Source organism: Xiphophorus maculatus, chromosome 16 (assembly GCF_002775205.1).
Source record: "Xiphophorus maculatus strain JP 163 A chromosome 16, X_maculatus-5.0-male, whole genome shotgun sequence".
Lineage (NCBI taxonomy): Eukaryota > Metazoa > Chordata > Actinopteri > Cyprinodontiformes > Poeciliidae > Xiphophorus > Xiphophorus maculatus.
In genome coordinates, this window is record NC_036458.1 from 13,942,128 (window position 1) to 13,952,566 (window position 10,439).

Below are 10,439 nucleotides of genomic sequence, written 5' to 3' on the forward strand. Positions count from 1 at the left end.
AGGGTGATGAAGACAGCTTTTTTTTCCAGTTTGGCAGCTACAAAAGCTATACAAGGAACATACACAAAATAAAGCAGTTCTTATGCAAAATAACCAATTATGTCCCACATATTGCTCATGTCCTTTTAAATAAATACATTTTAGAACGAATCACTGAGAAAGTAAAGCATGTATAAAAGCCTGGATGAAAATATATTCCTCAGTTTTTATTATGTACAACTTACTTTCCATATAATTTAATTAAATTAAGCCCCTGCTTCTGCTGTTCTCCAAAAAATAGACGTGCGTGCCTCGTGTTGGAAATTCAATCTGAAAATTTAGGAATAAAATATTTCATATAGCTAGAAAATTACAAACCAATGAAGAAGTCAAACAAATTCAAAGTATTATGATACCACAACATTCTGGTTCTAGAGCAGGCGCTTCATACCAAGTACGAAGGTATTCCTAGAGCAAAACTATTTGCGCCAAGTTCACATCCAACACTTTCCGGTTCGTGAATGATTTAAAGTTTAAGTCTTAAACTTTGGTTGTTTTTTGATTGACTTTGTGGCTGCTGCCATCTAGCGGCAGAATTTCAGCACCTGAGAATAAAACTGAATTTTATGAAAATGCTGCATTTGGACAGCATCAAAACATCCAGAACATATAATTATACTACATGAAGAGCAGATTTTATATAAAGGTTTGTGGATTTCAAGGAGATGGCATGGAAGAACATGGCTGGCATGATTATAAGAACCATTTATATTATGCCATCAGAGAAAAGTATTGTATATATAATTGCTGTTACTCTTTACATATTACAATTAATTTTTAGGATTCATTCATTGGCAATATTGCAGAAAATATCCAAAATTCAAAAGGTAATAACCCAGGGCTCCTTACAAGAAGTAATGAGTCTATTTTTATGTTAGGAAACAGAAGCAACATCATGTACAAACATTTCTATCAAATATTTTATTCAACTTCAACATTCACAAAGCCCAATGTTCTTGTCAAATTAGAAACGCTCTCTTTGAGATACTCTCCTAAACATTTGCTTGTTTACATTGCACATTGTTTTGCCACATGGTTAATAAATAAAATGAATTTAAAAAAAGAAACATTTTCTGATTGTGTTTATGCATTTCATTGCACTACTTTACAAGAAACCTTAGCTTGCTTTAACCCAGCTGTAAAATTGTAGGCTAGCAGGCCAAACGCAATTTGGCTTTTACATCATCCCGGTTCAGGAAAACTTAAAAGGATCCCAACAAAACGATGAAGAGATATTTTGCACAAAATCATCCCGGAAAACTGTATCTTTAAGGAGAAAAACTTTACAAGTGTAAGGCAACAGATTTTTTGAAAAATAAGATATTAGATTTTTGTTCCCACTTGTCATTTCCTCACTACCGTCACCATTTTTTTAAAAAATAAACTCTAAAACTCTCAAAGGATAAGTTACCAAATGTTTTCTTTTCCTTCCCCCAAAATCTAGAAAACTCTATTTTTGGGTCTGGGATTTCAGAAACATCTTATTTGACAAATCATTAATGCCTTGTCGCATAAATAAAGCAGCAGTCTGAATTCTAATAAATTAAACATTTAAGAGGCAAGGGAAAATCTTTCCACTCAAGTTCTTTGGCTTGCATAGAAAACCATGGGAGGAAACCATGATTATCGCCGACCCGTTCTGATCCAGGTGGATCTGTTTCACTTCAACTAAACATTCTCTTATCAAATTCATTCGTCGTCTTGCATAAAATAAACCCTCTCGGTTATAATAGAATCCTTTAGCCACAAACCACCAATAAATCACTATGGGTAATTAAACATATTTTCTATTAAATATAAGATTTTTTTTGTTGAACAAAATTAGCTTTTTCCTTTGCAAACCTTCACTAAAAGTGCAACTTGTCTCCATAATCAAGAATCTATTGTGATCTATTGTGATGTTCAATAACACAGAGCGCAAAAAACACTTCATGGCAAGGAATAATAATAATAATAATAATAAAGCCACACAAGAAACAAATTGTTGTTTTTTTCTCGTCAGCAGCTCAGTCTGGACTGTTCATGCCTTATCGATCTTTCGTCCAGCTCTTCTTCAATCCGTGCTTCCCTATTTGCAAATCAGGAAATGAGCACCTGGCCACTTGTTAGCTTCCTCCAAGAGAGGAAAACTGGTTATCCATCGGTGTTGTGGCGTCATGTTCCAGTTAACTCCAGAGCGGTACTAGCCGTATCTTGACGAAGAGTTTCTTCATATCACCGAAATTCATAAATAGGCATACTATGCTCCTGAACATGATTCAGACTTAGTGATTGGTACCTGCAGAAATGAAATATAAAAACTCACATTTATAACTGTACCCCCCCACCCACCCCCAAAAAAATGTTTTTGTGGGAATTTCACTTTTATTACCACTCTGAGCTCCTATGGTAATAGTAGCCCTCAATGGTGGCTGTGGACTTCTGGAAGCAGATGTAGTAGAAGCCAGCGAAGGAGGCCCCGCTGATGTCTTTGATCGTGTGGTCTGGAACAAGAAACTGCTCCTGGAAGACCAACAGCAGCTGAAGCCAAAGCATAGTTCGAACAAGTCGGAGAAATGGTGACGTAAAATCTGCTCACCTTCCACCTCATGAAGATGTAATCACTGTTTTCCAACGCCTTGTAGTCAAAGTTGTCCGAGTTAAAGGTTTTGCCATGCTTGTAAAAAGCCTGAAACTTCCCCTTTTAAGAGAATAGGAAATATGGGGATCAATAATAGGTTCAAATACATTTTTAAACTTATGCTCTTTAAAAATATATCATCTGAAATGTAAACTATACTCCAAAATTTAGGTAAAAGACGTCACATATTGATTTTTTTTTTTGCTTTTCACTAATCTAAGGTTTAATACAGGGCACAAAAAATGTAAATTATTTTTAGGTGAAGTACAAACTTGGTTCAAAAGAATGAAATTATAGACCAATATTTCATTAGTAAAAAACGTAAAATGTGATGCTTAAAAATAAAAAAATAAAAAACTGGACAGACATACCCAGTGTTTTCTGTCCACATCCTCGTCTGCATCCCACTTCCGGGTTAAAAAAGGCCGCCTGCGACTGATTATTTCACCAACAAAGAATGTTGTGAGAGTGGGGAACTCCTACAAAATATAAAAGGACAAGAAAAAAAAAAGGTTCATATTGCTAATAAACTGCAGGGTTCAAACACATATTTTTCAGGTCAACAGTCCAGACTCTTCTAAAATCATATTTCCATAGTTTTCCGTCATCCTTTATTTAAACTTAAAGTATAAATAACAACAATAATAATAATAATAAAACCAATAGACTTAAGGTAGATTAGTTGACCAGAGATTAAACTTTACATATCTAGTCTGAAAATTCACAGACCGAAAGGAACGGATTAATGATTATGCAGTACAATAAGAAATAATATCAGTGAGCATCTTTACAAGGTCTTTTGCTATTGTTCTAAAATTTATGTGCACATTTTGCATTGAAATATATTAAACTCTGGGATAATGTTTATTACTAACATGCCATGATGAAGATGATACGCTGAACCTTCTAGCCTTCAAGTGAATGAAAAATGCTCTTCTTAAGAAAGGAGAAATATTTGTTTTCATATAACAAACATTCAAATTTTACCATTATTCATTAACATGACTGCTCATCTTCCACACAACAACCTTCCTTTCCCAGCTGTGGGCCTTTTATTTATTTATTTAAGTTTATTCGATAGGGACAGACACACATCGACATAGACAAACAGAACAGAACAGCACTTCCATGTTTGTGTCATAGTGCTTATAGCAACAGCTAATTCTAATTCGCAGAACTTGTCCCTAAATAGGCTTTTAAACAGTACAACTTAAAACTAGTAAAAATTGAAGTAATATTCATTTAAAATAGCAGAACATAATCTTGACAACATATACAAAATCATGCATATAAAACAGTGAGACATTAAACATTAAGTGTGGATACAGTTCTGTTTTTGACATAACCAGAGTTTTACTACTACTAAACCTGGTTACAGACTTTAAATTGACAGGAAGTGCGTTCCAAACCGCAGGTCCTCTCACAGACAGAGCACTTTGAGCAAAAGTGGTTCTACATGTTGCATAACTTAACACGTATCTGGCAGAAAATATCTCACTTTGACCAATCTCACCTTCTCTAGATTCAGCCTGTGGAAGCATAAAGGTTAGTCTTACTACACCTGACCTAGTTTGAGTAGCTTACCTCAGTCAGGCCTTTGATCTTCAGGTATCCACACAAATATGAGTCGTCCATCGTCACATGCTGTCCAAGGCAAACAGATTATGGTACATTCAGTAATGTCTCACGGGGTTGACATAAAAAGTGCAAATGCATGATGTAAAAATGGCAGCAGGAGGCACTGAAACAAAGAATTGCCCTTTTAAACACAGAATCTAGTACGCATTAAGCTATATATTTGAAAATCTGCTCTCCTTCCTATTCAATAAACATCTGCAGCTAGAATATTACAAAAAAACGTAGATAGTCTGGTGCACAGAACGTAAACTTTTAAGACAGGTGTCAACAATTTATTTTTAGTCTACATTCAAAACAAAAATATAAAAATTTAAAATAATTAAAAATATTAATCAAGCTAAATTTAGGATAAAACCCCCCAATATTTGTCAAAAATACCTGCAGAACAACTTCGACATCATACGAGTTCCCTTTGCTCCTCTGATAACCCTTATACTGCGCGCCGCTGTAGAGCAGAGAGGTGGCCACCCCGGGTTGCTGGGTGTTGATAGGCGCAGGGGGAACAAGACAGGCCGAGGATGGACAGGCCGCGCCGGCAAGACAGTGGCACTCTGCTCGGACAGGCATGACGAGCGCTAAGGAAACACCGTCAGCAACCGTCATGAACGTCAACAAGGAGCACGCCACAACCGGAGACAAAAAACGGGACTGGCAGAAGTTTTATCACCGTAAAAAATAACGGTGAGGTTGCCCAAAAGTATTAGCTTTCATGAGACTGCCGGACTGAATAAATGTTGCGAGTCTTCCTATAATCGCTCAGCTTTCTTGTATTTTATTGGCTAAAAACCAAACGTCTGGTTGCAGCACGATTCTTATTGGATGATGTGCCAATATGCATTCTGGGAATTGTATGTTAGACGCTTTCCACCTTTTGAAAGGTAGTTACAAAAACAAATGATCTAGAAATATTTTAAATCTCCTTACAGAGAAGAAGAGAGCGTGTCAGAATAAAGAGGATGTAAATTAATCGACAGATGAAAATCGCTTTGAACTATTAAGTTGTGTTGTGACAGTTTCCTCTTTTACTTTTTTTTTTGCTAAATATAAAACATATGCATATATTTTTAAAAAGGGCTAAAATAAGTTTTATTAAAAATTTGAGATTAGGAGTTTTTTGTTGTTGTTTTGAAAAGCAATAATTTATCTACAGTCGCTCATCTCTTGAAGTTTTTCTTTTTATGGGACAACTGCACATTGCAACGTAGCTCAATTGAAATGTGAAGAAATTTTCTGTGACACACCAACAGCTTTTCAAAATAGAAAAAGTTTGGTCAGATTTGATCAGATACAATTTTAAAGTTCAGCAGCAGGTTCTCAGTTGAATTTAGCTGTGGGCTTTGACTGAGCCCTTCTAACACATAAATATGCATTGTTACGAACAATTCAAAATCATGATGTGATTTATTTCCTAATGTTCTCTGCCTAACCTTCACAGAACTGGATTGCTACTACAGTTAAGTTGCACTCAGGTGGAAAGGTGTAATTTTATTTAGTAGGATCAGAGTACAGGGGCCTGAATATGCATTCTACATTTTCAATTTGTTATTTTTGTAATTTTTAATAAAGAAAATAGAAATCAATGACAGAAATATGACATTTCTGTATCTATATGTAGACATATATATATATATTTTACATAAAACATGGAAAAGTAAATATATGTATATTATCTGCTAAATATTGTAATAGTGCAGACGCTGTCAGTGAAATATAGCAAAATTTCATTCCAACTCCTCCACAGTTTGCATCAAAAAGTCATAAAATCGGTAGATGTCTGAGATGCGCACACGGTTCCTCCTTTCCTCCTCTTCCTGAATCTGCAATAGTGCATAAAGATGGGGGTTGTGGATGGGTTGTCATTTCAGTTGAACATACACTTGTGTGTTTACTACAAAGTTCTTTACTTCTCTGATGAGAGGTTGTTTCGAGTCATTAACTTGTGTATCCATTTGATTTTCTGTGTCATTGATGGTCTCCGGGGGCTCATCTTGATCGGGTGACTCATTGCCTGTAGACAACTACATGTAACGACATTTTCAGTCTGAGCAGCAATTTCTTTTACATTTCAATAATAAGAACGTTTTGGACCACACTCATTGACATCTCTGGTAAACATGTAAAAAAAAACCTTAAAATGAATTTTCAACCTTAATAGTTGTACAGAAACAAAGTCTCTGGAGGTACAATTGGTCCCTTTAAAATAAATCTGAGGCATGTGTTTCTAATTATACTTTACTTTTCAGGTTGATAACAGGTTTCACAGACTGCCAAGTATTAATTAGTGACTATTTGTATATAGACATTGCACGCAGTCCCATTTTTTTAGCTGCGGGACAATGGGAAGTACACTTTGTATGCTTTAATCAGATGAAAGGAAATTCAGTATTTTATGCAAAAAACAATTTTAGGCTAGGTTGCATGTGAATCAAGGAATGAATATTTGAAAAAGTGTGGGGATTTGGTTTTCCATCCTCACCACTTCAAATCCCAACTCATGACAAAAAGAATCCCATTGTTAAGTAAGGTGAAAGATCTAGCATGCTGTGGGTCTGTATCTCTTCCAAATGTCAGCCTCGTTAGAATGCATAGCATCACAAAGTCTCAAAATACATAAAAAAATAAAAAATCTGGTGCCCTTTCAAAAGAGGTTGCGCATGCTGCTCCTCAGACACTTCTAGAACCAGCAGACAACCTAATATTGGTAATATTGGGTCTTTAATCAGGATAATGCTAAAATATGTGGCCAGATCTAAAACATGCCGTCAAATGCCGTTTATTTATTTATTTCTAAATAAACATAGAAAGGGTTCGCCAGACACAAAATCAACCTCCATGCCCCTCTCACTCACCTGGTCTAAAAACCTGTAATCACTGTCTTTGACACTGCTCTCAATGTGAGTAGAATAATTGTTGCACTTTTGATATGGTTAAAAATCAATATTTTCTAAATGTAGCATAATTCACCTCTTGAGTAGCAAAGAAGAAAAGTATGTATGCACTGCATATTATCACAAAAATTTACCCACCTTGTCTGAGATGTAGTTGTCAAGCAGCATGATGTTGTCCTAACATAAAAAGAAACAACAGCACAGATGTAAATGAAGGATTTCATTTAAAAAAACAACAACAAAACCACGTATTAGGTTACAAGGTGATAAGAAAAGAAATCAAACACAATCTCATGAAGACTTACATCTAGATTTTTGACAAACTCAAACTCCAGAGTCATGAGATTTTTAAACAGGGTGGAGGTTACATTTCTTAAATCGATGATTTTGAGACGGTGTAGATCGGGGTCTTGTATTTGCTTTATATCTTTTATCCTCTAGAACATTTGAAACTTGTTAGATGACAATAAAAAAGAACAAAACAGCAGTGAATATGTACAAAGATTTGCTGCAAATTTGCTCTAATAAAGTTAGATATCTCTAACTTCGTTAAGTTGGAGATATCTGATCTACTTGCCACTGTGTGCTCCTCATGGAAGTCTGCAAGCATCTGTGATGACCTCTGCTGGTAGTAAGCATCAGTCTCAATCTGGCCAGCGAAGAAAGAGTTCAACTCTGTCTCAAGTTGTTTGTACTCGTCTGAGTCTATAGCAAATATTTGTGAGCACAGCTTCACAATTTTGCTCTGAGACGTAAATGCAATGTTAAGAAATTTGAGGCATTTTGTCAGTTTGCGCAACTCGATGAAATAATACATCAGCAAAGAAAACAGAGGATATATCTGTGCGGGCGGAGCTCCTCGAAGGCTGTCTGGCCTCGTCGCCTCTGCTTCGTCTGCTGACTTAACTGGCACAGCACTGTCCACAACCGCATCCTGTTATAGGAAAGAGCTTAAATCAGACAACATAGTACAAGAAATAAAATGTGCACATTTGCAAAAAAACTGCCTTTGAAAATACGATCATTATCATACTTTGCCTATTTTTTCCTGAGCGTTCTGTGACTCAAGGAACTTCTTAAGCTCAAATTTGTACTTGATGGCAGCCTCCTCTCGCTGTAATTGCACAAGACAGAAATGTCTCACTTACAGTGTGACGCATCAATATGGCACCGCATACCTGGATAAACTGATGCTTTAAATGGAAACGTTATGCAAAACGGATGTAGAAAATAGAGAAATCCAAAAAGATGCGCATGAACATAGACTTACCATCTTTGGGGTAATTAAAATGTTGTCTAAGAGGGTCACATTTGGAACAAAGGCAGCAACATAAAGCGAGTGATCGTCCTTCTCAGTGAAAGGATTTCCACCGATGGAGAGTTTGAACAAGTTTTTAAATTTCACGAGGTACTGCACCTTTAATTAAATAAGATGAAGATGAATAAACAAGATGTACACAATGTCATGCAGTGCAAACGTTCCATAATTTTACATAGTATTGCAGTCATTTGGATAAAGAAAATAATCTTACACTTTCCTTGTGTATGATTTGGTTTTTTGAAATGAAGAAGTGAGTAAGGTTCTCAAGAGTATCCATGTTCTTGATGACAGAGATTTTGTTGTAGGCCAAATTCAGCAATTCAAGCTTCAGCAGGGAGTCCAAACCCTCAATGTTCTCGATCTTGTTAAATGACAGATCTGCAAACACATTTGAAAGAAACTTCTATAACGTGTGAGCGTACAGAGCCTTGTGGAAGCCATCATGTCCCTCGACAAGTTAAACTCTCAACTTTGAATATATTTTATTAGGGTTTTTCTTTTTTACTGCTTATGATAGACTAACACAAAGCAGTGCATGGTTGTGAAATTAAAAGAAAAGGAACATGTTTACTATGAGTAAACATAGTAAACAGAGTTGACCAAGGTGTAAATCAGTTTCAATAGCTTAGGACCTGATCAGTGAAGTTCTCAGATGTTTGTTTATGAAGACTAATGAATAAACAGCAACATGGAGACCAAGAAACACACCAGAGAGGTCAGGCATTAAACTGCAAAATCCAGGAGAAAAAATATAGGCAATATATAAAAGACTTGGTAATGAACTATAAAGCTATCCAGCAGCAGAACGGCATCCCTAAACATACAGTCAAAGTTAAAAAGGAATGGTTTTGACCAAAACAGAGCCATGTGTTAGAAAGGCCCCATAGTTAAAGAATAAATTCAGTTTCTAGTTATGTGAAATTGTTAAAGAAGTACCCCCAAACACTAGCAGCTGTACTGAGCAAAATAATGTGCTGTAAAGTACTGGCTTAAAGGACATGAAATAAATTTCTATTTTTATTTGGGGGAAAAAATTGATAACTTCATATCCTTCACATTCATGTTTCATAATTATTCACCACTTTGTGTTGGTCTACTATATAAAGCCCCCATAAAATACAGTTATGTATACGGCTGTAACATAATCAAATGTAAAAAAAAGAAAGGAAAAAAACAAAAGGTTTAACAGGTATGAATACTTTTAAATGGCTTTTAAAAAATTGTTTTTTTGCTTTTTTTTGTTGTTGTTGCTGTTTATCGAACACACTATAGTGTTTATTTTAGTAACAGACTAAAAATAAATGAAATTGTCTCTTACTAAGCCAGGTCAGATTAGTCAGACGGTCCAGACCCCAGATCTTCTGTATGATATTGTTATTGAGATCCAACCTTATCAGAGATGTAAAATCATGTAGGAAATCCATCTTAACCATGCCTGGAAACAACAACAATCTGAATCAGTGCACAAAATTAGACCCAAAACTTTTGACAAGATTGTTTTTTTGTTTTATCCTTTATACTTTTGAATTCCAGCTGTAAACGGATGTGTTCTCTGTGATCCAGACTCCCAAGATTGTAATTGTGCAGAGAGTATTTTTCTTTTGAGGTGTGTTGCTCGAGTAACATCTCCTGCAAGGTATACTCATCGTCCGTCGAGCTAGATTCAGTATCCATGTTTTAGCAATTTTCCCTCTGTTGAAGGCAACAAGGCAAGTCAGAGATTAAGTTTACTATAACCCTCATTTTAACTACGCAAATGTGTAACGTTCTTACTTACCAATGAAAACTATAAAAAAAACAAACGAATGAACTCTTTGTATCCAATGTACGGTCTACAAAAACAGCCAAAACATTTGTGTCCCGTTGTTTCGTTTGTTTATACCCTGTTACTTAGCAACAGTTTAACGCCACAGGTAAATTCGTCAAACAAATA

At 35.6% G+C, this 10,439-nt stretch overlaps 2 protein-coding genes across 3 annotated transcripts; both read right to left on the reverse strand.

Annotated features, from left to right (window-relative positions):
- Positions 1-941: 941 nt before the first annotated feature.
- LOC102234038 (glucose-induced degradation protein 4 homolog) lies at positions 942-5,089 on the reverse strand. 2 transcript variants are annotated; one of them, XM_023349088.1, is made up of 6 exons: positions 4,676-5,089; positions 4,244-4,303; positions 3,031-3,138; positions 2,618-2,719; positions 2,411-2,535; positions 942-2,317 (listed from the first exon to the last, which is right to left on the reverse strand). In XM_023349088.1, the coding sequence occupies exons 1-6, from the start codon at positions 4,898-4,900 to the stop codon at positions 2,254-2,256; spliced, it is 684 nt and encodes a 227-aa protein (XP_023204856.1). In that variant the 5' UTR covers positions 4,901-5,089; the 3' UTR covers positions 942-2,253. The 2 variants fall into 2 exon arrangements, with proteins under 2 accessions (XP_023204856.1, XP_005808791.2); XM_005808734.2 differs by having other exon boundaries at positions 2,411-2,541; positions 4,676-5,080.
- Positions 5,090-5,961: 872 nt separating this feature from the next.
- drc3 (dynein regulatory complex subunit 3) lies at positions 5,962-10,378 on the reverse strand. The gene is made up of 12 exons (XM_014472410.2): positions 10,284-10,378; positions 10,027-10,198; positions 9,825-9,941; positions 8,718-8,884; positions 8,456-8,602; positions 8,219-8,299; positions 8,025-8,119; positions 7,763-7,937; positions 7,491-7,622; positions 7,324-7,362; positions 6,202-6,315; positions 5,962-6,114 (listed from the first exon to the last, which is right to left on the reverse strand). Exons 2-12 carry the CDS (start codon positions 10,178-10,180, stop codon positions 6,019-6,021), a joined length of 1,317 nt encoding a protein of 438 aa, XP_014327896.1. The 5' UTR covers positions 10,181-10,198; positions 10,284-10,378; the 3' UTR covers positions 5,962-6,018.
- Positions 10,379-10,439: the final 61 nt, after the last annotated feature.

Coding starts and splice junctions, on each gene's coding strand:
- LOC102234038 (XM_005808734.2), bottom strand. CDS start 4,900: ATGACGGTTGCTGACGGTGTTTCCTTAGCGCTCGTCATGCCTGTCCGA. Junction 2,720..3,030: donor ATGTGGACAGAAAACACTGG/GTATGTCTGTCC, acceptor TTCTCTTAAAAG/GGGAAGTTTCAGGCTTTTTA. Junction 2,318..2,410: donor TACCATAGGAGCTCAGAGTG/GTAATAAAAGTG, acceptor TCATTTCTGCAG/GTACCAATCACTAAGTCTGA.
- drc3 (XM_014472410.2), bottom strand. CDS start 10,180: ATGGATACTGAATCTAGCTCGACGGACGATGAGTATACCTTGCAGGAG. Junction 8,120..8,218: donor CTCAGGAAAAAATAGGCAAA/GTATGATAATGA, acceptor TTCCTATAACAG/GATGCGGTTGTGGACAGTGC. Junction 6,316..7,323: donor ACAACTACATCTCAGACAAG/GTGGGTAAATTT, acceptor CGTTACATGTAG/TTGTCTACAGGCAATGAGTC.